The sequence below is a fragment of the Cynocephalus volans genome, chromosome 5 (assembly GCF_027409185.1).
Source record: "Cynocephalus volans isolate mCynVol1 chromosome 5, mCynVol1.pri, whole genome shotgun sequence".
NCBI classification, from domain to species: Eukaryota; Metazoa; Chordata; class Mammalia; order Dermoptera; family Cynocephalidae; genus Cynocephalus; species Cynocephalus volans.
In genome coordinates this window covers 158,544,733-158,571,750 of record NC_084464.1, presented here as the reverse complement: position 1 = coordinate 158,571,750, position 27,018 = coordinate 158,544,733, and the positions used below count along the sequence as shown (strand labels likewise).

Below are 27,018 nucleotides of genomic sequence, written 5' to 3'. Positions count from 1 at the left end.
GCATGACAATTAAACAAGACAGTTTTCTCCTTGTGTCCTCCTGTTTTGCTGTGGTTATATAGAAGGGATGGGCTCTTCATACAAAAGTAGGCCAAACTTTATGCCAAAGGCATATTCTGTTCAGAGTCAAGTTCTTAAATGTTTGCTCTTTTATCACTACTAAGTGACTAAGTGTTTACCAAGCATGACTGAACAAGATAAGCCAAGAACCTACAAAGAGAGTTCTAGAGAAGCTCTCTTTGCTTAAGGGACAATAATGTATTGCTGATATTTGAATCTGAAGTACAAAAGGTAAATTCTGGCTTACTTGTGGGAAGAGAGTATGGGAGAGCCCAGGGCCTGAGTCTACACTCGCTGGCGTCCCTGAAGGTGGGGTTGATGAGCCCAGTACATTTGCTCACCCTCCATATGGCCCAACACACAAAGCACAGAGATGCATGGGCAAAAGCACAGGGGCGCTTGGAGAGGCTTAGGTGTGTCTATCTCTTGCCATTTGTGAGTATACCGTGGTGGGCTGCACCTGGATTCTAGGGCCATTCCAGGCTGGGGACCTGAGTAAGACAGCGTGAGGCCCCTCTGTCCCTGGTTTCTGAGTTACACAGTTCACCTGAGCACTGCAGCTCATCCGCTGTGAGACTTGGGCAAGCCATTCTACTCGCAGAGCCCAAGCTTCCCCATCAGCGCAATGGGGATGATAATACCTACCTCTTGGGTGGTTTAAGGGATAAAAAGAGGCACACTTTAACAGTCCTAAAGCACTAAACAAACAGGACTGAAAGATTAGAAAGCTGCCTTCGTGTTGTTCCTTCTCAAAAATGCTCAGAAATTACATTCTTCCATTCAATAGCGGTAATCTAAGTTCTAAAACATATACCCCCCTTCCCCCTCCCTACACCAAGGGCCCACAGACTTTTTTTTTCTAAATTGGCTCTGGTATCAAACACAGAACACGATAAGCAAACAAAGAAAGGTTTCTCACCAGTGCCTTCGGTGCCAAGTCGGAGGAATGCAAGCAAAAGAATTCTTAGGTGAGAACTAGGTGAGCGCTATTTTAATCACCTTAGAACACAAAAAAGAGCGTGGTGTGCTGGGGAGAAGTCTGGAGATAGCTCTCATGTTGTCTGCCCCTCCCATGAGGAAAGATGTTGTCATGTGGTATAGGGACCTGATTTTCCTTCCATCTAGGACCTTGACAACAGAGACAAGCACTGGTACCTGGGAAGACCCTCATCATGTCCCCCCAACTCTCCTCACCTGGGCTCAGTCACACAGAGGCCACAATCTCTTCAGCAAAGAACTGTTTTGGCTCCCAGGATATTTATTTCTCTGTGAATTAAAAATCCACAGAGTTTAAGCCATCTTGTTGTCCCCTAAGTAGAGTATCATGGACTAAGAGCTTCACTTCCTGTCTTTCCAGCCTCTCCATCTTGTCATAGCACAGGTCAACCTGCTGAAAGTCTGTTCTCTAATTCAACGTGGCAGAGAAAAATACAAACTTTTACCGAAATCTGGAGAGCAATGCAGGGTCATCTGTGGAAATTAAGGACCATCTCCTAGACTACTCTTCCAGTAGCTTGAAGGCAGGGAATTTAATACACTTTTAGGAAACCAAGCCCACAAAGAGGCTTTCTTTATTAAAAGACGCCAAATATTTGCATTTTATTAACAGATGCAGCTTGAAGTCTGGGGAAAGTGCACTGATTCTGTGATGCTAAGTTAACGTGATTAACTACGGAGGAAGAACTAAGGCTCTTTGTGAGTTAGTCCATTACCCATTTTACTTTTTTGGAGAGAATACAAAATTTTTCATGTGACCACACAATAGTACTAGACTGCCATATTCTCTAAATAAATGCATTCGAAGCATTGTAAAAGTAGCTGATGATGTTTAAAAATTTAAAAACATTAGTATTTTTCTAATATATCCATAAGTGAATCTGAAAGACAGAGATTTAAATGTAAACTCCGATGAAAATTAATTGTCCAGCCAAAACTTAGAAACAGCTCATGTAACAAACAGAGAAAGGGCCCCAGGCAGCCTCTGGTTACCCCTCTCCCCCAAGTAGAGTGGAACAGTGGTCCAGTTAATCCCCAGGCAAAACAGTTTGGACTTTACCCAGGCTTTAGAACTTATTCTTAACTATGGACAAAAGTTGAAGGAAGGTAACCAGTGAAAATTCTCTAGGATACCTACGCCTGCTCAAAACAAGAGATTAAATCCAGCTTTCTCTAAAGCACTAGTCTAGACATTTCACATATTTGCTAGGTTAAAGTGAGAAAAACAAATACTCTGGGTTTATCGGTCTCCCAAGGGACTACACACTGTATGGAAGAATATTTAGTGCCACTGATCTGCCACATGTGTTTAAAGGAGTGCGAAAGCAAGATCAGCCTCAGTCCTGCCTGCCTGTGTCTGCAGCTCTCAGGCCACGGCGTCCTTCCCCAGAGCTTCTAAGAAAGGCACTTCCAAAATGTGAGTCTCCAAGTTTCCATGTAACAGGTCACTGCACTGTCCTGTCAGGTATGTGGTTTACCTTCCATCAGCAGCTGTGTTTTACAGTGCCTTAGCTCAGTTAGTTCTAAGTGCTCTTTACAGAGAAAAAAATAAAACAAGCATAGGTGCAACCTGCTCTCTGATATGCTGGCATCGCCTCACTTCTGACACCTCAGGCCTTAGTCACGACTCGGCGCAGGGGCAGAGCTGGGATGGCAGGTGCCACTGAGGGGGCTCAGCCATCCTGCTGATGTTCCTGGCTCTCATTCTGATAAATGCTCTTACTCCAAACAAAAAAGCTCCTGCAGTCTCTAGCCGGAAGGAGAGACGAGGACTGCCCTGCTGAGAAAGGCTTGCAGGTATGGGTGTGGGCTGGGGAGCACGACCCACGCAGCGCCCGCTTTGCTCCAGGACGGCTCAGGGAAGATGAGCTTCCTGCCTCCCACACTCAGTTCTCTGCCCTGAGGAGGATGCATGCAGGGACTGCAGGCCAGCTGCTCAAGTTCCCTCCTCTCTGGATTCTTCCCCATCTATATAAAGATACGGTGGCTGCTTGGATGAGTAAAAAATTGGATTGGCATATCAGTAGGGTTATTCCCTAAAAACACCTTCACAGATTTAATCCAAAAAATTTTTCTGAACTATTACTTTTTTGGCCAGAACAAATGAGGCTCAAATCACATTCTCAATGTACGCATTAGACAAAAGGGTAAGGCAAGCAATCTTCACATGTGCCACTCCCTCCACCCTCCGAAACTGGACCCCGTAAGGAAGGCTGAGGGACTTGGTCACCTCAGAACCCCCCAGGCCTGCACAGGGCCTGGCAACACCAAACCACCCAATGAGCAAACACCCAGCCCTCTAACTCACATCCCCAGCATCTCACACTCCCGCATCCCTGGCTTGAGTCTCCAGTTTTCAGAATTTCAAGCAAATTTAAATGAAAACCAAACACTAAAGATGTTTTGCGGCTTTGAACTGACACAATGGGTTTTGAAAGCACAGGACGTACCACTTGAGAGGAGGGTAAATTAAAGGACTAAGAACATGTTACTCCCTCTCTTGGCCCAGGACATTAGATATCATTCATAACATGTCACCAATCAACATAGTATCTGTTTATGATATTCAACTGCTAGAAATTACCATTATTTTGGTCAAAAAGAGTAGGATATCAAAAATTTCACCTAAATGGTTACCATAGGTCTACGCATCAGAGACCACCTCTCTGAGGGCAGACCGGGCCCCTGGGCTCACTGCCTGCCCTGCCTCCTCCTGCAGGGCCCAGTCATAGTGGCCCTCAGCAAAGACTGACGACTACATGAAGGGGTCACTTATTTAGAAGCCTGAATAATGGAGTTTTAATTGTCTTTTGATTTGCTTTCCTGAAGTAAAAAAGAAGAATCTTTCTTAAGCACAATTAGACCCAAATGAACTTGAGTACTTTATATACGGCCAATACTTTGAAGTTTCTAAGTTACCAGTGAAAAAGCAGAGCTCAAAGAATCAGCAGTTCCAAAGACAGTTCCTCCCAGGCCCTGCAGCTGGGGAACTGATTAGAAAGTGGTTATTAAGCACCTACTTAGGTCTTTATAGTATCTAGAAATATCTTCTAGGGCTGTGTTAGTAAACCTTTTCAATGAGTAAAACTCATACAATTTTACCTTTAATATATATTTCTTTCATGCAAAGGCAGAGTCTTGTTTTACATGTTGGAGTGACTAGATATTTTTGAAATTTCTGGCATCTACATTCTGTTGAATTTTAAGGACGTGAGTACTATGAAAATAAAGTTAGGGTTGCTGAATAATAATTCCTTTGGATTTCTAAAGTGAATTGAATTATACAAATGCCACTTTCCTTTCTTATATTCCATAGTACTGGTTTTAGCCAGTTCTTTGCCAGACATTCTAGGAAATTCAGAAAACTCACTAATGGAGTTTCAGAATGCCATTCTATTTGTATCTTTGCAACTGATGAGGAAGAAAAAAAAGTTCGTGAAATAGTAGAGGTGGCTGAGGCTTTGCATGTGCCACACTGCAAAGCCGTCTGCCTTGCGAGAACAGTGCAGCCCAGAATGAGCCCAGAGTTGCAGCTGGGGCTCCTTCCCCTGCTTCGGAGGCAGAAACACTGAGGTTGGCACAGGCCTCCGGCAGACGGCACGGTGTTACTGGGAGACGGAGCAGCTCCTCTTTTATTTGTGTTGCCTACCAAGGAAAGAGGTCTAAAAATGGGAAAGGGTAGAACATACCCATTTCAGGTTGGGGAGAGTAGCTCTAGATGAATATTGAATTCTTATCTCTTACCCAGGGTTCATGAGATGACTGAGAAGCTCTAAGGGGATAATCTTTGAGGAAACAGACTTTGAGGGAGGCAATTTAAAAAGGGAAGATGAATAAATTCTACAGACTGCTTTGTAGCAACATTCTGGAACAGATTATTAAATGTACAGTTTTTTGAGTACTAAAAGAAATCAGTAATGGCTAAGAGATAGCAAAGATGCCCTGAGAATGAATGACATTAGAGTGACCAACTGTGCCTTTTCAAATACATTATAAGAACTAGTGAATCTGAATTTCTGCAAGGTATCTGACAGAACCATGCGGCGAGTCCTGGAGAGAATGTGTGCACTGGGCGGGTGAGTTGACTTGATGAACAGTCGCTTTTTAATGTAAAACAGAGAGCTGATAAATGGACTGTAATGTCAGCTGGGGTGCTGTCTCTCCCCTGCTGTGTAGCAATCTGCAGAAATTTTTTATTGATGGGTTGAACAAAGATAAAATTAATAAAGTATGTGGTAAATACCACTAGAAGGCCCAGCTTAATAAACTGGATGAAATGAAATTAAAACTTACATAGAACTTTAATTTGGAAAAATGCAGATCTTTCCTATGCTTTGCCCATTATCTTTAGGGAATGTGGACGGGCCCTGCAGCCCACCCCTGCCACTCTCGCTTGCCTGGTCATGGCCATCTGTCCCTTTGTGGCCAGTGCTCTGCTTCTTCCAGCTCTACTACTATTCCATGCTCTCTCTTCTTTCTGCCCCTTCCCCAGCACATGTTTGCATTCATTCATTCCTTCCCTCTTGCCTAGCTTATTGCTACATTCCCAGCTTAAGAAAGGCTTTCTCTAAACTTTCCTTACTAGTCTAGTTCCCTCATACAAACCACCAAGATGAGAGAGAAAAGGCCTGGGGACGGGAGGTGGTATCTCACATTTAAATACTTGTTTGAGATCTATCTCCCTGACTGTAGATTATATATCCTGCCTCCATGAAGGCAGGGACCATGCCTGTTTTGTTGCATTAATATTAGTAGAGATCTACAACATGGAATGCAGTATTCCTGCTTCTGTTAGAATACCTAAAATAACAATCTGACGCATTCTTTAAAAGTGCACTGACAAGCTGAAGTGGAGCCTGGGAATTAGAAACTATTACAGAAGGAACTCAGGAGGCAGAGATGAAGGACTTGGAGTGAAGGGAAACAGTAATATTTAAATATATTGGGCATATAGAATACAAATTAGCAATACGATAAAGTTAACTTCAGATCAGAATAAAGACATATTCTCCAGCAACTAAAACGATTCTAAAATGGAAAGGGGCTATCAAAGAAGATGAAGATTACAGAATAAATAAAATACAATGTAAACAACTCCTGGAATTGTGTGACAAAGCCACCCGTAACTTCAAGGAGGAGAGATAATATAAAAATGGAAGGTGGTTAGAAAAACCACTAACTTTGCACATGTGTTTGCAATAATCACTTGAAGGCTGCTATTTTACAAGGAAAAAAATCTTGCTTTTATTACATTTTTTTTTCTTATTGAGAAGCCATCTGTGTTCAAGATATAGGTTCCATTGTAAACTATAAAAAATTAGTTTGTTTTTACTATCATTACAGTATATTTTTATATAGATTTGTCTTCACCACCTTCTATTGTTAACGAACTAGAAAAAAAAAATGAGTAAATTAAATCCAAAGCATGCAAAAGGAAGGAAACAATAAAAATTAGTATGGAAACAGAAAACAGAAGAATAGAAAGCATTAATGAAATCAGAAGTTAATTCTTTGAAAAGATCAACAAAAGTGATAAACCTTTAGCCAAGAAAACAAGGGAGAAAATACAAATTACTAAAATCAGGAATAAAAGCAGACATCATTACCAGCCTTACAGAAATTAAAATTATTATGGAACACTATGAACAACTGTATGTCAACAAATTAGACAACTTAGCTAAAGCTGACAAAATGCTAGGAAGACTTCAATTACTGAAACTGACTAAAAGAGAAACAGAAAATCTGAATGGACCTGGAACAAGTAAAGAGATTGAATTAGTAATTAAAAATCCTCCTATAAAGAGAAATCCTGGCCCAGCTGGTTTGACTAGTACATTCTACCAAAACATTTAAAGAACTTTTGTAAATAATACCAATCCTTCACAATCTCTTCGAGAAAAGAGAGGAGGAAAACTCACTGAATGAGGCCAGCATAACCCTGATACCAAAAGCTAGACAAAGACATCACCTGAAATGAAAACTACAGAGCAATATATCCCTCATGAAATACAGAAGCGAAAGTCCTCAACAAAATATTGCAAATGTATGCAGTAAAACACACAAAGGAATATACACAATGATCAACTAGAACTGATCCCAGGAATGCAAGACTGGTTGTTGTTAAACCAATCTTTTAAAAAATCAATTAATGCAATACACCATATTAATAGAATAAAGGACTAAAACCATGCAATCATCTCAACAGATGAAGAAAGAACATTTGACAAAATCCAGCACCCACTTAAACTCAACAAAACAGGAATAAAAGGAAACTTACTCAAAGAGTGGGCGTTATAACACCATACTTAATGGTGAAAGAATAAATGATTTCCACCTAAGATCAAAAACATGACAAGGATGTTCTTTCTCATTACTGCCATTCAACACTGTACTGGAAGGTCTAGCCAACGTAATTAGGCAAGAAAGAAAAATAAAATTCATCTAGATGGTAAAGGAAGAAGTAAAACTGTCTTCATTCATAGACAACGTGATTTTACATGTAGAAAATCCTATAGAGTCTACAAAACACTACTAGAACTATTAAATGAGTTTGGCAAGGCCACAGGATAAAAGATCAATATACGAAAATCAATTGTATTTGTATATACTAGCAATGAGAAATCTGAAAATAAAATTTTAAAAATAGTTTCATTAATAGTAGCATGAAAACGAACAATATACTTAGGAATAAACTTAAATTTAAGAGTTATATAATAAAAATTACAAAGCACTGCTGAATAAATTAAATGCCAAAATGGTGAGATATCCTGTGTTCACAGATTGAAAGACAAAATTGAGATAACACTACTCTTCAAATTGTTCTGTAGGCTCAATGCAATCCCTACCAATTTTTTTTTTTCTTTTTTTTTTAGAAATTGATAAGCTGGTCCTAAAATTCATATGGAAATGAAAATGTCACAGAATAGCCAAAACAATCTAGGAAAAGAACAAAGTTGAAGGACTCACACTTCCCATTTTAAAAACTTACTACAAAGCTACAATAATCAAGACAGTGTGGTACTACATAGTAGACATATAGATCACTGGAATAGAATCAAGAGTCCAGAAATAAACCTTTACATATATGACTGATTTACAACAAGGATGCCAAGACAATTCAATGGAGAAAGAATAGTCTTTTCAACAAATGATACCAGGGTCAAATAAATATCCACATGCAAAAGGATGAATCTGGACCCTTATCTGATATCACACACAAAAATTAACTAAAAATAGATGACAGGCCTAATGTAAGAGCTAAAACTATAAAACTCTTAGAAAAAACACAGGTGTAAATCTTCATGACCTTGGATCAGGCAATAATTTCTTAGATATGATATCAAGAGCACAAGCAATAAAGAACAAGTTGGTAAACCAAACTTCAAAAACATTAATACTTTCGTGCTTCAAAAGACACCATTAAGAAAATAAAAAGACAAGCCACAGACTGGGGAAAAAAAAAAAACATTTGCAAATCATATATCCAGGAAAGGACTTGTATCCAAAATATATTAAAAAACTCTTACAACTCAATAATAAGACAAATAACCTGATTTTAAAATGAGCAGAAGATCTGAATAGATGTTTCAACCAAAGAAAATATACGAATGGTCAACAAGCACATGGAAAGATATTCACCATCATTAGAAAAATGTGAATGAAAACCACGATGAGATACCACTTCACGTTCACTGGAATGGCTCTTCTCAAAAAGAAAGACAATAAAGAGCATTGGTGAGGGTATGGGGAAGCTAGAACCCTCATACATTGCTGGTGGGACTGTAAGATGGTGTCACCACTTTGTAAGTTTCTAAAATGTTGAACATGGATTTACCACATGTCCCAGCAATTCTGCTCTCAAGAGAAATGAAAACATATGTCCATACAAAGACTTGTACTGGAATGTTAAGAGCAGCATTATGCATAATAACCAAAAAGTGGAAGTAACCCAAATTCCCATCGACTAGTAAGTGGATAAATAAAACGTGAAGCATAATCATACATAGTATTCAGCAGTAAAAAGGATACTAATAAACCTCAGAAATATGCTACGTGAAAAAAGCCAGATACAAAAGACCACAAACAGTAAGATTCTATTTATATGAAAATGCTCAGAACAGGCAAATCCATAGAGACAGGAAATAGCTTAGTGGTTGCCTAAGGCTGGGGGTAAGAATGGGCAGTGACTGCAAATGAACATGAGGTTTCTTTCTGGGGTGATGAAAATGTTCTAAAATTAGATTATAATGATGGTTTTACAATTACATAACCATACAAAACATCGCTGAATTGTACCTTTCAAATACTGTAAATTATAACTTGAAAAGCTGTGTAAAAAACTTAAAACGGAATCCTAGGTGTTTGTATAAATCCTTCTGTGATGCTTCTGAACATTAGTTTCTGCTGAAGGGATCTACTAACCTGGAGGAAGGTGAATACAGAACCTGCTTGAGAAACTAGTTGCTCAGGGTCAGCTGCTGCATGTAAGGACTGAGTCAATCATCTCCCAAAAAGATTTCAGGAAGCTTTAAGGTCAATCTTTTAAAAAAATTTAATAGCAAAAAGAAATAAAAAGAACACCATCAGTGACATAATTTGGGCTACTTTAGAAAGCTGACTGCTGAAATGTTTACATTCTGAAAAATCTGCTTTCTTATCAAGAGATCATTCAGCAGTATTTACATTGACCTAGCACCTATACAACTTGGTTTAAAAATAAACTGAGCCTCCAACATGTGATAACAAGGCTTAAACTTTTATCTGTTATAAATTTGCTGGTTAACACAAAATAATTAAAAAGGGATATCTTACATCATTAGTGTTGTTTCTTTTATTTCCTTCACTTTACAGTGAGGAGATTCGAGATCCTAAAGGAACACCTCATCCAGTGCCCATCTTTAGGACACAGCTTTAGTTCCTTCTGTTGAGGAACACACGAATAACAGGCTTCTGTACCACTTACTGCATTGACTCACGAGCTGTTAACCATTAAAAGACAATGTAACTGAGCTTTCCTAAAATAAACCATTTATTGAAAAAGAACCTTTTTCTTATAATTCATTAGTCAGCCTTTTGCATAACAAACCTGCAGCTTGCCAACAACAAAAAGGTAAGGTTTCACAGTCAGTGCACTCGACAAACAGGAGATTAAAAACAAGGTCTGGAACGCCTGCTAACACTACTTCTTCTGAACCTAGAAAGGTCAAAAGCACTACACTGATGTCATGGTTCTCGGTCACGCGAGAAATGAGGCGGCGGAGGCGATGGCCCGCGTACAGTAGTAATGGCACTTCACATGCAGCTTCTTTAACCTCGTGGACTCCACCACGCGGGAGGGCCCTGTGCCACGTCAGACAAAACAGGAGCAGCAGGAGAAGTGACGCTTGTCACCTGTGCAGTCTTCAGTTTTGGAAGGTTAAAAAGGCTTATACTGCTTCTCAGCACAGTCTTCGTGTAAATATTACATACAGTAGTGATTAAGGGAATTTTCCAAGTCCGTACACTACCAGGCCACAGACTGATCAGCTTCATTCTTCATCTGTGCAAACCTGTGAGGAAGCAGGAAGGAGCTGAGCCCTTGCAGCTGCAGATGCATGTGGGCATGCATGCAGTATGAGACGTAAAGGAAACACCCCACTGACTCATCCTGGGCTCCCAGCGCTGTGCCCGGCCCAGAGGGAAAAGCTGAAGAAACGTAATGAATTGCAGCAGTGCTAAGTCACTGCTCTAAATTAAGCCTGGGAATTGACTACTTTTTTTAAAGGCATATATGTACAATCTCAGCTCAGTATAAACTGTTTATGCACTTTATAACTAAGAAATAGTTATTTAATTACAAAACCCTAACATCTCTACAGCTAATGCAGTGCTTGATCCTTAATCCCACTCACCAAGAATAGCGTCGCCTCTCTCTTCTGCACCTTCCTTTCCTTTATCAGGAGCTCCTCTGCAGGGCTCTTGCAGTGCTGCATTTCCCTAGAGTTCCATTCTCAAACTTTTCTCCTCTATAAACTCTCCCAGCAACATTTCTGTCTCCCAAATCTGGACCCGAGCCCAATTCCCTCTTGAGTGCCAGCTCTAAATATCCAAATGCCAGTCTGAAATCCCTAAGCAGATGTTCCAAACATACTTCAAACTTAATCTACCAAGGAGAAAACCATCACCAACCTGACCCACCCTTCAACCACTGCCCTCTTTTCCCATTTTGGTGAATGGAATCTCTATGACCTGGTGATGCAAGGCCAGGAGCCTCCCTAGGCTCCTCCCCACACTCACCCTTCACATCCAGTCACTCAGCCATTCTAACTCCTAAATACCACAGATAGTTCAACCTGAGCGCCCATTCCCAATCCTATAGCTGTATCAACAGGTTCTTAACTAGGCTCTTGCCTTCAGAGTGATCATTCTGAAACACGATTTAATCATGTTATGTTTATAATAAAACTGAAATTCCTTCATGCTGCTCCTTACTCTTCCAGCCTAATCTTTTGCCACTGTCCACATCTTGTGCTCCAACAATATCCACCTGTATACACTTCCTTGACTGTCTTACCCTCCGTGAGCCTTTCCATGCTGCTTCATTGTTTGCCATACCCCTACCCACCCACCTCCCCCATTTCTGACCTGGCCAAACCCTCTCAAACAGCTTAGGTACCTCATTCCAGAGAAAATATTACCTGTGATTACTTGACTGGTTTAAATTCCTCTTCTCAGTAGCCCTACAACATGGCATACATACCATTATCAGAGCCCTTGTCATAATGATTAATCACTACTAACCTCTCTCTACCCTCCAAGTAGACTGTACACTCTCAAGAGTGAAAACTAGGTCTTCCATCCAGTCCTATTTAAAATTCCATTTAAGTGTCTCAAGTGCACCTAAAACACACTACCAAAACAGATCAGGTAGGAGAACCTCAATGAGCACTTTCCAAATGAAAAAACATATATAAAAATCCCTGGCATAATAATACATTTAGTTCCTTTCCACTTCAGATATAGATATTTTATAGTTAATTTTCCAAATTTCCTTAAGTGCCAGATGCAAAACGGAACTTTACTCCAATATTTAAACATGAAGAAGACTATCCAGCAGTCTGCCAAACCTTGACAAATGAGTGGTCGAGGAGCTGGCTGGCTGTCCATCTCATCTTTGGGTCACTTTCAAGGCAGTGAGAAAGGAAGTCCTTTCCTTCAGGGCTTAATCTTTCAGGGATTGGTGGCTTATGTCCCATTCCCACTTTATACATAATCTGGAAGTTGTGTTCATACTCATGCCAAGGCCTCTAAAAAGATAGGAAAAAATCAGTTGTTAATATTACAGGGCCATTAAAAGTGCAAATGCCCAATCTCTTTAGGCATCTCAAAATTAATGTATATCAAGGGTCAGCAAACTTCTACTTAAAAGGCCAATTAGTAAATATTTTAGGCTTACAGGCCATATGGTCTCTATCGCAACTATTCAGTTCTTGCACTGTAGCATGAAAGTAGCTATAGACATATAAATATATAAATAAATGGTGTGACTGTGGTGCAATAAAACTTTCTTTATAAAAACAGATTGCCCGCACAGTCTGCTCACCCCATCTGGGATGTGCTATTAGTCCAACACTATCTAGATGCCATCATCATGCAATTAAAACATGTAATATATAAAATGAAAAAAAGTCAATAAAACAGAAAATCCAACAGTTATAAGGATGTGTAATATGCTACCTTGTTGAATAATGGAAATTTCATTATTTAATTATGATGAGAGGAAAAATACAATTCACAGGAGAAAGAACTAAATTTGTACGGCATTCTAATTTGGGTTCTGTTGTTTATTTATTGCCAATATATATTTTCAGTGTGAGAATTTGTCCTTTCTCTTATGTATGGCTTGAATGAAATAACATAGGTATCATGGCCATCTTCCTATTTTAATGCAAACAGAACTAATATTAGCTAGAATTTACTGAGTGCTAATTATGTGTGATCTTTTTCAGCAACCGCAAAATACAGCTGTATAATAATTTAACTAATTTCCTAGTAATGACACATAAGGTTTCTAACTTTTTTGCTGTATAATTGATGCTGTGCAGATATACGGTCTGTGTATGTATGTATCTTTCTTTGTACATTTTGTATAATTTGTTCATTAGTAGTATCTTCATCAGAAGATAAATTTTCAGAAGCAGAAATTTCTTGATTTAAGGGCTATGCACATTTAAAATTTTGATAGATATTGGAACTTGTTCTCCAGAGCAGTTCTATCATGTTGAATTTTTGTCCACAATACATGTCTGTTTCCTTATACCCTCTTTAACAGTATTATCAACCTTTAAAAATGTCACTCATATGCTAAGTTAAAAAATAAAATTTCATTTTTAAAGGTACAATTCAGATTATTGAGGCTGATCATCTTTTCATGTTTCCTTTTTTAAATTAATATACAATTTTTTAGAGCAGTTTTAAGTCTATAGAAAAATAAATTGTTTAAGTGAAACAAGTCAGGCACAGAAAGAGAAATACCACATGTTCTCACTTATTGGTGGGAGCTAAAAATTAATATATAAATTCACACACACACACACACACACACACACACACACCGGGGGGGGGGGGGGGGGGGGGAGAAGATATAACAACTACAATTATTTGAAGTTGATACGACAAGCAAACAGAAAGGACATTGTTAGGGGGGAGGGAGGAGGGAGGGAGGTTTTGGTGATGGGGAGCAATAATCAGCCACAATGTATATCGACAAAATAAAATTTTAAAAAATAAATAAATAAATAAATAAATTTAAAAAAATAAAAAAAAATAAAGAAAAATAAATTGGAAAGTACAGAGTTCCCACATACTCGCCCTCTCCTGTCCCCTCCCCACACAATTTCTCCTCTTATCTACATCTTGCACTGGTGTGGCCCATTTGTTACAACTGATAAACAAATGCTGATATATTACTGTTAACTAAAGTCCATAGTTTACATTAGGGTCCACTCTGTGTTGTACATTCTATGGGTTTGGACATATGCATAATGACATGTATCCATCACTGTATCCTACAGAATAGTTTCACTGCCCCAAATACCCCTTGTGTGCTCCACATCTTCCTCCTCCCTCCCCCCAACCCCTGGCAACCACTGATCTTTTTACTCTCTCTATAGTTGCGCCTCTTCCAGAATGTCTTATAGATGGAATTATACAGCATGTAGCCTTCTCAGATTGACACCTTTCATCTCTCAGGGATGTACATTCAAGGTTCTTCCATATCTTTTTGTGGCTCCATAGTACATTTCTTTTTATCACTGAATAATATTCCTTTGTATGAATGTAACACGGTTGGTTTATCCATTTTTTACAGAAGGACACTGGCCATTTCCAAGTTTTGGCATTTATGAATAAAGTTGCTATAGGCATGTGTTTTCAACCTCATGTTTTTTTTTTTTTTTGGTCACTGCTTGCTGCTTGGTGTTTTAATTTGAGGTTTATGCCTCCTTAAATTCACTCATAAGAGTTCTTGGGCATATATATTATAAACATGTATTGTCTCCTAGTTTGTCATTTATCTTAACCTTACTTTATCTTTTGACATTTTTATTTCTAATCAAGTTCTCCATTTAGCAGAAAATGTGTCTGAAGTATTTATAATGAATAACAAAACCACAATGACTGCTCTGTCAATCAATGCACAGTGCCTTCCTTAAGTTCCTCCAGGTGCGGGCTCTGCTTACCTTGCCAGTCACCATCTCTATGACAACACACCCTAGACTCCAGATGTCGGCTGCACGCCCATGGCCTTCTCCTTTAGCACGAGTGATAACTTCAGGCGCCATGTATGCTTGAAAAGTCACAGATATGGTGATAGTCATGGGTTATGAACACGGCACCATATAGTAATAGAGCATCTTTCTAGGGGCTAAATTCTCTTTTAAAGACAATTTTTGAATGTGCAAATTTTCAAATAAATTGTATTCACAATGAAGATAGGAAATTTAACTTGCAAAGGAGGATACAAAATTTTATGACACTACACTAAATGATGAAAACAAATAATTATCATTTAACCACCACGTTGTGTCAACTAGAACAGCTTTAATAAAACTAATGCAAACAACAAATTAAGAATTTTTCTGGAGAAAAAAGAGGCCTTTCCTCCTCCTTTTAACTTTCAGGGAGTAATTTAATTTCCAACCTGACAACTGCTCTCAGGTGAAGCCCAGTGTGTGAGGGAGCAGTCCTTTCCAAGACTGGAAATCCTCACCTGCTCTCCATGTCCCTACTGACAAGGAATGGTGAAGGGGAAGCCTGGATACCAGGCACACTGCAGCCAAGCTGTTCCCTACCTGCTGTCCCCAGTGTGCTATTCACTTCACCCGGCATGGTCTGGGCGTTGTTTTTAAGCTTTACTGAGCATCCAAAATCTCCCAGTTTGATTAGTCCGGATGAGGTAAGGAAGATATTGGCGCCTAACAAGAGATAAACAGTCATTAAACAGCCTCTGAAACATGGTATGAGCATTTTAAAGTTTACATGGTAATCTAAACTACCAGGACCTTTATTGGCAAACTAAATCATATAAAGATTTATAAAATGTTGCTTACAAAGGGCAATCACAGAAAGATTGATGAGTCTTACTAGCAAACATTAATAATACAAAGCAACGAAATTTTAACATCAGTGCAGAATAGACTTGACCAATAAATTCTGAACAGATACATGCAAAAATTCTAACATTAAAAACTCACAAATTAAGAAACTGCATACAAAGCACAAATGCTTGCGGTGGAAGTCCCTGAGAACTAGAGCAGCATGAAATTAGCAGCTTCCATAACAGAAAGCAACATGTAGACAAGAACTAGGACACACACTGCAACTCTTCAGAGTCGTAGCTAAGGCCACCATTGGATTTATTTTACATTTTGACTGAAAATAATGTTCCGTAATTTTCAAATATTTCTACAAGTAATATACATGCCTAAATTGCACTCCAACTGGAATTTGAGGTTATTGCTCTTCTCTCATGACACCTTGGCCTTTTGCTACAGGCTACAAGATTACTGCTCCGACTAAGTCACCTATCTTTGGCATCTGGAGGTGTCCTACAGCACCTCCTTCCAAAAGCAACACAGAGCCACTCAAATTAGACAAGTAGCCATATGATAAACTGGAGACTAACAGCTAATCCTCATAATTTGAGTGCTCCCAGACTTGATGGGCCCCCCAGAATGGACTACACAGTGGTAACTTCATATTTTGAAACTATTCTACTTGTGTATATTCTTAGCCATGCTGAATGAACTGTAAGGACACCAGCAAGCTGACTTGATTCAAGGACTCTGAGGGATTCTCTTTATGCCATGGGATATTACATGAAGATATCATTTCATGACAGTGGACAGAGACTGATTATGGTGTTTGTGGCAGAATGACTGGAAATGGGCAAAGCCATGGGCTGATAAAGAGCCAACTAAGCAAATACCCAGAATGACCCCAGACAGTAAAGCAATGTGAAGACGGCAGGCAGCCAACAAGACTGTCATATGCTGGGTGATTAGGGTGAGCCACAATACAGAGCAGGAACAATTCTTACACCCAGACCAAAGCAGACTGTCATATAATTCAGAACAGAGTCCCAGACTGAGTCTAGCCCCTGGTCAGAAGTCAGGCTAAATCTTGAGAGAATGTGTTTAGGTTAACCTCAGGCTCCATGACAGAATGGAATTCTTCAGTCTAGGGCCAATTAGTGATAAAATACTTTCCCACTTTAATTATCCCCAAGACTCCCAAATACAAAGGTCAGGGGCATGGAATGATTAAGGAAAATGCCACAGTGACAATTCTGAGACAGAAGCATAGCTATTCCCCTCACACCAGAAGAGAAAGAACTTTTAATCAATCAGCATGACCAAATTAACCTTTAGCAGAACTCTAATTTGGAAGCTGGTATAAATAAACCCTATTGTTGACTCCAAAAACACAGCTGGCACATTATGACTGATACAGGCATTTCTGATTTACTGTCTGTCACTTTACATATTCACGACATTCATATACAAATATACAAAGATCTTGATACAAGGAAGAAGAAAGGTTGCTTTCATCAGGAATGCCTAGTAAGTACACAGGCAATGCCAAATCTACCTATAAAAATAGCAAACTTTGGTTTTGGCAAACAGATTTTTCTAAAAGCAGTGTTGAGCAGAAAGAGCAGACTTACCTACTCATGAATGGAGACATGGGTTCTGCATTTTCTTATATTTAAAGACAAGACATTTCTATCTAGAGAATGTATGTAGAACTGGGAATGAGCATCTCCAGAGCAGCTACTGTGTGCCAGACACCAGGCGACTCTAGTCCGTGACAGCCAAGCACATGTAGGGATTACCTTTTATGTCACGGTGAACTATGCCATGCTCATGGAGGACATTGATTGCAATGGTGATCTGCTTTGAATACAGCCTAATGACATGTTCCTGAAGTCCCAGCCTTGACACCTCTTCTAATGTGCCCTCATCACAGTACTCCATGAAGATGTACATTTCTTCCTGTGGGAAGAATAAAACACAGCCCTGTGTTTACAGTTTCCCTTATATGTACAGTAAGTGGAAAATCTGGAAAACTTCATAGGCCATGCCCCAAAGGAATCTCCTTTCTAATGGTACACTATACTTGTCAACCTGAGTAATGAATGTGTCTTGTAACAGTTGTTTCTAACTCTTCCACAGAGGTGTCTGCCTGCCTCCTCTGTCTGGAATTATACAGCTCATTGGGGTAAGAACATCTCCTCCAAATAGCAGGGGATAATTTTCTGTCATCCTCCAAAATTCAGTCTGCTATATAATCTCAGACAGGGACCAACAGAGCTGTCCCTATAAATATATTATTAAGTACTGAAACACATCCTTTTCAAACATAAATTTATTTGCAAAAAATTCAAAATTATCAATATCCAACTTCTCCTGGAAGCTCATGCTCTATGCCAAGATGCCCCAAGTTATCTTTTTTCTCTCAATATATTTATTTCTAAACACAAAGGGGAAGGTGAATTTGAGGTTTTAATTTTCTCTCATTTCACAATGGTTCCTTACATACGTATAAAAAAAAAAATCAGTATTACTTAACGGTGTATTCAACAGTAGTTCAACAACAACAACAACAAAAAAAACGGGGGAAGAAAGGTCACAAGAAGCAGTGTACGGGGCATTTTAGGATCTTCTGATGGGCAGGATGGGTTTCAGTGCTTTATAATGTCGGGTTAATGACTACAGTCTACAACTTACATTTTAGGAAGAACTCCTCTAGTTTCAGAGAGAAGGCAGAAATGATGTAACTCATGGAGATTTCCTGATAATTAGGCAAAGTTACTGTGCTCTGAAATGAGAAGACCTGTGATGTAGAACAGGACTCCGTTTTATACCCTCACTGATTCCTCACACAGAGCAGTGTGATTAAAGTTGGCTTACTCTGTGAAGCTCCACACCAAAATACCGAACCAGATTGGGGTGTTTGATGCCTTCAAATATTTTCAATTCATCTGCAGTTTCCTTGATAGTTTTGTGGTCATTAGGCTGAAATCGAATCTGTAAAGGGAAAATGGCTGATTACTGTTGGTACTGCCACAAACTAGAGACACCACAGGTTGAAAGCTGTCTCCTGACATTTTCATCGTCTAGACCCTCAAGACTGTGGTCAGCGTGTTCATGACTTTACTTCCAGATTTTCTTTCCTTTGTTATTCAAGTACATTAGGCATGCTTGTGTTAGAATATTTGGTGAGATAATAGCTAATGGAATCACTGTCACAACTACAAACCAAGTTAACAAAAACATTAAACATTTGGTAAGCAACCACTAATGTTTAGGTCAAGAGAAAAAGATATGATTCTGCCCTTCAGAAGTTTACAACTTTTTCAGAGTCCACTTATGAGTGAGATGGTGCAGTAGGTGTCTTTCAGTGCCTGGCTTATTTCACTTCACACAATGTCCTCCAGGTTCATCCATGTTGTCACAAAGGTGATGATAGTTAATGATAATGTATGTATCTCAAAATTGCTAAGAGATTAAATTTCAAATATTTCACCCTCAAAAATAAGTGAGGTGGTAAATATGTTAATTAGTTTTATTTAATCATTCCACATTATATATGTATATCAAAACACAATATTGTATCCCATAAAAATATACAACTATAATTTATCAATTAAAAATAATGTTTAGGGCTTCTGGTCAAGATGGTGGAATAGATAGTCCCCAGTGTCACTCTCTCCCACAAATCAACCAATTTACAACTATAAAAAAGCAACAACAGCCAAGCTGGGGCTGCTAGAGCTCAGGGGAAGAGGAGGAGAGACCTACGGAGTCCATGTAGGCAGGAGAAACCACGATGAGAGAGAGAAAAAAACTGCTCTAACCATTTCGTGCCATGGCCACTTTAAAGCTGGAGCTGCTGAGTGCATGGGGCAGGAGTCGGCAAAAGCCGCAGCTGTGCCCTTCAGATGGAGTTGCTTGGAGGAGGCAGGGGAGAAGAGGGCCTTGGTGGCCCCCAGGCTAGCAAGACCACTAATAGGGTTCCTGTAGACCCACACAGGACTGAGGAGCCACAACAACTGAAAAAAAGGAGCCTCTCAGAGGCTGGTGAGTCATCGCAGGGGACCAGCGCATGGCCCCTCCCATGGGAAGTGTTTGCAGCACGAGCAGTGGGGGAGACGGGCCCACCAGGGGAACACTGGGGCACAGCAAGGACAGCTGATCTGCCCCCCAACCAGCATAGGACCACTCAGAGGAGACTGGTCAGGAATATAGGATTGCATGGGGTGCAGTTTGATGAAAAGACTCAGGCCCAGATCAGAGTTCCTACACAACCCAGGTGCACCAGGTCTCTGGAGAGCCTGAAGTACCTATAAAGTCAACTGTTAAAACCTGAGCTGCACAAAAAGCCTTCCCCAGGGAATCAGCACCAAAGTAGCAATTTAGCTCAACCACACAGCTCAAGTACTGGACCCCACAGAAAGTTCCCCCATTTCAGAAGTAAGCAAGGATAAAAATTAGTTCCAGCCCAGACATACCACCAGTGCCCCGGGGCCCACCCCGGGACCTGTGGCATGGATCTGGGGACCAGACCCCCCTCCCACAACCAGGCACACCTCCAGTGCCAAGAAACATGCCAAAAACATCACTTCCATGTGGGTGGCCCACCACAGCCACCACAATAAGCACGGCTGCCACAAAAGCAGCTAAACACCACAACCACCACGCAGATGGTCCACCAGCCACTAGAATGCACTGACACAAGGAGAGTCACCAGCAGAGACCAAAGAAAAGAAGAGGACGTCTCTCTCCACAAATCCCATTCCAAAGTGACAGAAGAAACATCTGCTCTATCATAATATTGGTGGACCTGAACACACCTCTCAGCATTGGACAGATCATCTAGGCAACAAATCAACAGAGTAACCATTATTCTTTCAGAAGGAGAGAAGAAATCTAGGGTTATCAGTGGTGGGAGGGGGAGGGGGAAGGGGATGGGGAGAGATTGGACAAGGGGCATAAAGAATAAGTACGATTTGTAACAATATATATGCTAGTAATATTGATTTGATCATATGTCAACGTTGAACTCCCACAATATGTATAATCAATTATGATTCTATAAAAATTTAAAAAATAATAGTAATAAATAAATAAAAATAATGTTTAAAAAAATAAAGAAAAAAAAAGAAGTCTACAATCAAGCAGGAGTGAGGAGAGAAAAGAAGTATGGGTGAGTGATTCGCAGGAAAGGCGCTGCATGAATGACAGCCGTAGTGGCTCAGGACAGGGGGTGACCAGCACCGTGTGGCTAAGGACACGGCCATCGACAGCAAGAGCACAAGGCTGCTGGGACACTGCTGGCCACAGAACCCTTCTGCCAGCTCCTTCCGTGCCATCTGGATGTCTCCATAGGCAGCAGCCACAGTCTCGTTTCCCTGACTGAGGCCTTTCCTCAGGTTTCCCCTGTCCTTCCCTATTCTGCCTCCCGCTGTTAAAATGCTACTCATTGCTGAGGTTTACCACAAATGTTATCTTCTCCCCCCAAAATACCCTCTATAAGATGCTACTGTTATTACCCTTTGCTAAGCCTTCATCAAACTTTATTTCTGTCTCCCTCTCTATGGCACTTCTCATACCAGTGTTGTGTTAGAATTATTTTGTTCTTGGTCTTATCATTCGAACTGGAAGTACAACCCCTTTCCTTTCCATCTAGGTTATCTCAGATCATCTGCCTGGCTGGTCCTGACTGTCTAAGTGCTAAAAAGCAGTACTGAGACCTAAATTCTAAGACCTTCTCATATGGATAGCACTTAAGCCAGCTCTACGCATGAAGAACTTGATAAACACCAGTGTCTTTACTGAATCTCCATCACACAGAGTCATAAAACACAAAGGCCTGCGGTGAGCCAGACAACTCACCTCCTTCATAGCCATCAGCTCCCCGGTGTCAACGCTGATACAGGTGTACACCTTCCCATACTGTCCTTCTCCTGTGAACGATAGCAACAGGCTGCTCTTCTAGTCACCGCAGGTAGGTTGTTTTAAGTTATTCAAACTTACAATAATATTGTCCAATTATTCTAGATGTTTATGTATCTATAATTATGTTTACTATCGTTTATATTGCAAGATCCAAATAGTTCTGAATGTTCCCTAATGACTGAAGTCTTAGGCATCTCTTCAACATGTCTTATCTGTAAAGATCAGTAGAGTAGAGCTACCCTTGGCAAATCCCAAAAGAGGCAGGAATATGGGCGAAAGGCAGCCCTGGTGCACACTTCTGAGCCCTCAGCCCCTCAAAGTCTGGGCTGGGGGTCGAAGGGAGTGGCCAGGAATGAGCCTCAGTGCTGCATGTCCAGGAGAAGATACTCCCTAAATCGAGGGGATATATGGCTGAACAAGATTGATAACAATACTAATAAAATTTACAAAGTACTTGATTGTTTTCCATGTTTTTTCCCCTACTTGGTAGCTCTAAGGACACTTTAGGTTTCCTGAGGCTCACAAAGAACTATATTACAACTGTCCCTTGCATTTAAATAGGGGAAGGATCTGAGACATTATCAGGCTTCTTCCCTCACATAATCTACCACTAGTTATTTTATAAGAAGCAGTTTTGCCTGGAAATTAATTAATTACGCGATGTTTTAGAAAAAAAGACTGCCTTGTCCCTATTGTATCCAGGCCCTCTTCAAATAACGTTCTTGTGAGAATAAGATAAAAAGAATACAGATTAGAACAAATGGACAAAATTTCAGTAGTTCTCCACTGGCTACTTCTGGAGCTATTAAGCAAAACTATTCCATTTAATGAGCCATTTAAAGATCTTTTTAAAATCTCATTTTGTATTGCTCTTAGAACACAATTTACAAATTAAACAAAACAAAACAGAACCTTCTGCAAAAAGATATGATGTATATTTGCCATGTCTATAATAGAAACATGGACCAACTATATATAAGATTTAACCTAAAGAAGTACAACTACTGCAATTTCTAACAGGGAGACTCTTCACGTCATGTTCTTCAGTTTCCTTACCAATTTTATTTCCTCTTTGCCACTTGAAAGTCACCTTCCTCAAGCCAACGTGCATAACATTGTCATAGGATTTAGGGGTATCACAGACTTGACCAATGATATTCTTTCTCCTCATTTCTCGATACCTCTTTTCTTCAAACAATCGGACTGACTTCTGGATGGCTTCGATGGGTCCTTGTTTAGAAGCAGTATCTGCAGGAAGAACGCAAGCTCGTTAGTCCTAATCACTGTTTTAAAGTCAATTTCCAACAAATAACAATAAAAACAGAGCAATATACATTAAGCACCCCATTATAGCAAGGTTTATCATTATCTATTCAGTTAATAGCAGGTGAATTAAAGCCCTTCAAAATCTAATTAATTCCAGCATATACCACCCATTATACAATACATACATAAAATATAAGCTAGTCAGACAAAAACAATGACTTCTTCTCCCAAGATTGTTGGTTAGACTACTGCAGTAAGCTCCTTCCTGCCTCTAGTTTCTCCTCTCTCCAATCCACTCTCTTGTTCGCCACAATTATCTTTCTAAAACATAAAATCTGATCATGTTACTTTCCTACATAAATTTACTTCATGGTTCTCCACTACCTACTACCCAAAATCCAAACCCCTTTACGTGAGATTCAAGGCCCTGCAGAATGTGGAGCCAGTTTATCATTTCTGGGTCTTTTTTTTTTTTTTTTTCCACTTTAAAGCTATTCCCCTTTATTCTCTGAATACATGTTCCAGACTAGGCAAACTGAAAGACTCGTATGGAACACACAAAAATGTTTCTTACTTCCAGATCTTCTTCTCACCACAGTATCTAGTGAGTAAATCTTACTTACATAGCTCAGCCAAAATGTCATGCCTCTTCTAGGAAGCCATCTCTCATGAGAAAGGAATGAAGTTTCCTTCTCTGGGAAGAGTACAGATTAGGGGCTCTAGAATCAGAATGCCTGGGATAAAATCCTGGCCTCACCACTTTCTACGTGTTTGACAATGGGAAAATTGACTTCTTTATACATTAAATACCTAATCTGTGAAATGAAAGTAATAATACTTAATTCACAGAGCTATTGTGAGGGTTTAATGAAATAATGCATGAAAAGCATTCAGCCCAGTGACTAGAACATAAGGATAGTCAATAAATATTAGCTATTATTATTATTATTATCCCTTATTTTCCCTCAGGCTCTATATCTCTATTCCTCCAACCAATTTTATCATGACTTACAGTAAGAAATACCTTTTACATATACAGATATCTAAAATGACAGTTCCATGAAACATTATTACTCTTACTACATGTGATTCTGACTCCATCCTAATCTTTTTTTTAAAATGCTAATCACACTTACTAAAATTTTACAACCCATAACTTGAGAACCACTGGTTAGTACACATCTCTATGACAGCATTTCTCACAATGAATCCTGATTAGCTATCTAAGAGTCAGAATTTTCTGTCAAACAGAGATCCTTGAAGACTGGGATGACTGTAGGGTTAGTCTGAAGAGAGAAATTCCCAAAGATTTATAATGTTCTAAATAGTTTCTTCCTGAAACCGTTTCTTTAAAACATGGACCCTGGTTTGTTTCTTTTACTTCAATATACAACACAGCAAGTCTACCCAGCACTGGACAAGATTTTAACAGCAGACAGGCTATAGAAAACACTGTCAAATGTTTCTGGGAAAGGCTTTTTTTTCCCCACAGTAAGTTTCTCAAGATTCCTTGGTCTTTAATACGTACGCCAACGTGAACTATAACTCTCCCAAGAGGAACACAGTTCCAAATGGTTCACAAGTTTACTTGACCACAAAATATTTGTTTTAAAAAGCAAAGGAAGACCTGGTATCCAGGGGAACTACTGGTTATGTGTGAGCCAGTGTAGAGATCGTCCTCCTGTCAGCAGGCATAAGCCTAGGAAATCCCCCCCATCCAAACACACCTAATCTGTAACCAGGCTTGTCAAATGTTGCCCTAACGTTGTTTCCTGCTGCCATTCCCTTTTATAAATCCCACCTACGTCCACTATCTTGTTATTTATACTGAATTACTGCAGCGGTATTCTAACTGATTCCCCTTTTTCCTCCCCAGTTCAGGCTATCAGGTTAATCTATCTCAGAGCATCCGACTTATCCCTACCTCCCACTCCCCAAACTCACCTGCTGCACAAGAGCCTTTAGGGGCTGCCACCACCTCTAAGTAAGGCCTTAATTACTTAGCCAGTCATTGAAGACTGTTCATGATCTGATCTCTCCTTATCCCTTAAATTTCATCTGCATTTGCTACCACACGAGTTAGTCCAGCCCAGCTGGTCTGTTCTGTAGCCATTAGACCTTTAGGTGTGTTTCTCTCTGTATTTTTCCTCTCGGCTCACTGCAAACCTTCTTCCCTTCGAGGGCCAGCTCAGCCTCCTCCCTTCATGAAATACTTCCAGTCTGCTCTGGCCCTTAAGAGGACAAATACTCTTCTGATCAGTCACACACAGTTCTAAGGGGTGCTGCAGTGGGGAGGGCACTGGACTCGTAGACAGAAGAAGTGTGTTCTAGTCCCAGCTCTGTCATTTACCACCTTGATCAAAGTATTTGGCCTTTTAGAAACTGTTTTATCATTTATGAAAAGAATAAGATCTATTCTGCCTATTGCTCAAGACAGTTGTGACAAAAAAATACATGAAAGCATTCTGTAGATCATAAAGTGCTAGACCTACTGTAATTTTTCTTTTTATTCTTGATTAATACTGATTGATCACTTACTTTGTAAGTTCTTTCCCTCAACTTCTTAGCATAAAAAATTAATGGTTACTAATTTCAAAAATATTTATTATATTCCTATCATGCAGAAAGAATCATGCTATGCTGCTTTAAAAATACAAAGATGAGTAAAACATATTCTTGATCCAAAGGAGCTTGTATTTTGTTACAAGAAATAGGAAATGTACACAAACATAGTACATGATAAAAAGTAATATCAGAAGTGTACATGAGATCACAACATATTAAAGTAGAAGGTGTAATAACTCAGAAGTTAATGCAAATTTTAACTGAAACTGCTCACCTTATATTGAAACATCTTTAAGCTCAAAGTTCTTTTTCTCACCTTTAGTCTGGCTGATAAGTGTCCGAAGTTCCCAACTTCTTCGTGTTGACCCGCTTGAATCACCTCTTGGATATGCTGGTTCTGAAGAAAGTATTTTTTCACACAAATTAAGATTAGTGAAATATGCTTACTTAAGAGCAAGACTGAAATGGTGAATGGCCATGGTTACCATCAACTGTCCTTTCTGGTGATAAACTTCTGAAGTGTTTGATGTAAGTGTGAGACACTGTCGCTACAATCAATTCTAGAAAATTGTACCAAACTAAGTTGCTGTTAATGAGGTTACAGGATTTTAACTACATTCAACTTTCCACTGTGCAGATAATACTGAATTCCTTGGGTATCTCCTTCAAGAGGCTGGCTTTGGGAGTCCCAGCCCTGCTACAAAAGGAACAGTGAAATGTTCCCTGAGCTAAGACTCCTGAGGGCGGCATTATAATAAAACAACAGCATATCATCAAGAAACACAGTATTACTTTTGTATTTTTAAAGTGAATAATAGCACTCGATGATTAAAGTATCAGGAATAATGATTTTTTAAAAAGCAACAGCAGACCTAGAAAATACAAATATAGCTAAAAAGTCACCTATATTAAAAAGCCAACATATTCAGCATTAAATCTTCTCATAACTCTCTGTTGCTTCTTATTCTTCATTTCCTTTTAACGGTGTTCTCAGCAGAAACTAGCGGACCGAGACAAATGATTAGGCTGGTTGAGAATGCAGTTGACATCTTAAAACACTCACCATCTCGCTCCTCTGTGGGGCTGGAATGACGACTCAGGGACCTGAACTGCAATTCAGCAGCTATGGAAGCCAATCGATCATTCTCAGGGACGCTGGAACCCCTGTTTTGACATTTTTAACAATTGAGCTATCAATTCAATGGAACGCAAAATGAAGGATTAGTGAGATTCTCCTGAAGCAGTGGCTATCAAGGGGGGCAATTTTGCCCCCCAGGGACACTGGCAATGTCTGGAGGCACTTGATTGTCATGAGTGGGAGGATGCTATTGGCCTCTAGCGGGAAGCATCTAGAGGACAATACACAGGACAGCCTCACAGTAAGAATCATCCACCCAAATGAACCGTGCTGCCACTGAGAACCTCCTCGGGAGTCTGGAAGGAGAGTTCTAGAGTCTGGAAGGAGAGCTCCATTTTTATTCCTCCATAGCCAACACACGAGACCCAGAGCACCTGACTGCATAATACCTTGTATTATATGAACAACAACAGATATAAAAACAAAACACTACGTAAGTATTGCTAACGTACTGGAAAGCTCCATAATTTAAGCCCATGATAGATAAAAATGTAT

General features: G+C 39.7%; 1 protein-coding gene across 4 annotated transcripts in view; it reads right to left on the bottom strand.

Annotated features, from left to right (window-relative positions):
* Window positions 1-10,061: 10,061 nt before the first annotated feature.
* MAP3K4 (mitogen-activated protein kinase kinase kinase 4) overlaps window positions 10,062-27,018 on the bottom strand; it is a 118,033-nt gene continuing 101,076 nt past the window's right edge. For all 4 annotated transcript variants that reach the window (XM_063096870.1, XM_063096872.1, XM_063096871.1 and 1 more), the window contains 10 exons: window positions 26,449-26,549; window positions 25,702-25,782; window positions 22,611-22,802; window positions 21,492-21,562; window positions 18,507-18,623; window positions 17,429-17,588; window positions 15,387-15,509; window positions 14,775-14,881; window positions 12,162-12,341; window positions 10,062-10,604 (listed from right to left, as the gene is read on the bottom strand). In XM_063096870.1, the coding sequence (XP_062952940.1) occupies window positions 10,584-10,604; window positions 12,162-12,341; window positions 14,775-14,881; window positions 15,387-15,509; window positions 17,429-17,588; window positions 18,507-18,623; window positions 21,492-21,562; window positions 22,611-22,802; window positions 25,702-25,782; window positions 26,449-26,549 (1,153 nt within the window). In that variant the 3' untranslated portion in view covers window positions 10,062-10,583. The remainder of the gene's footprint in view (window positions 10,605-12,161; window positions 12,342-14,774; window positions 14,882-15,386; window positions 15,510-17,428; window positions 17,589-18,506; window positions 18,624-21,491; window positions 21,563-22,610; window positions 22,803-25,701; window positions 25,783-26,448; window positions 26,550-27,018) is intronic.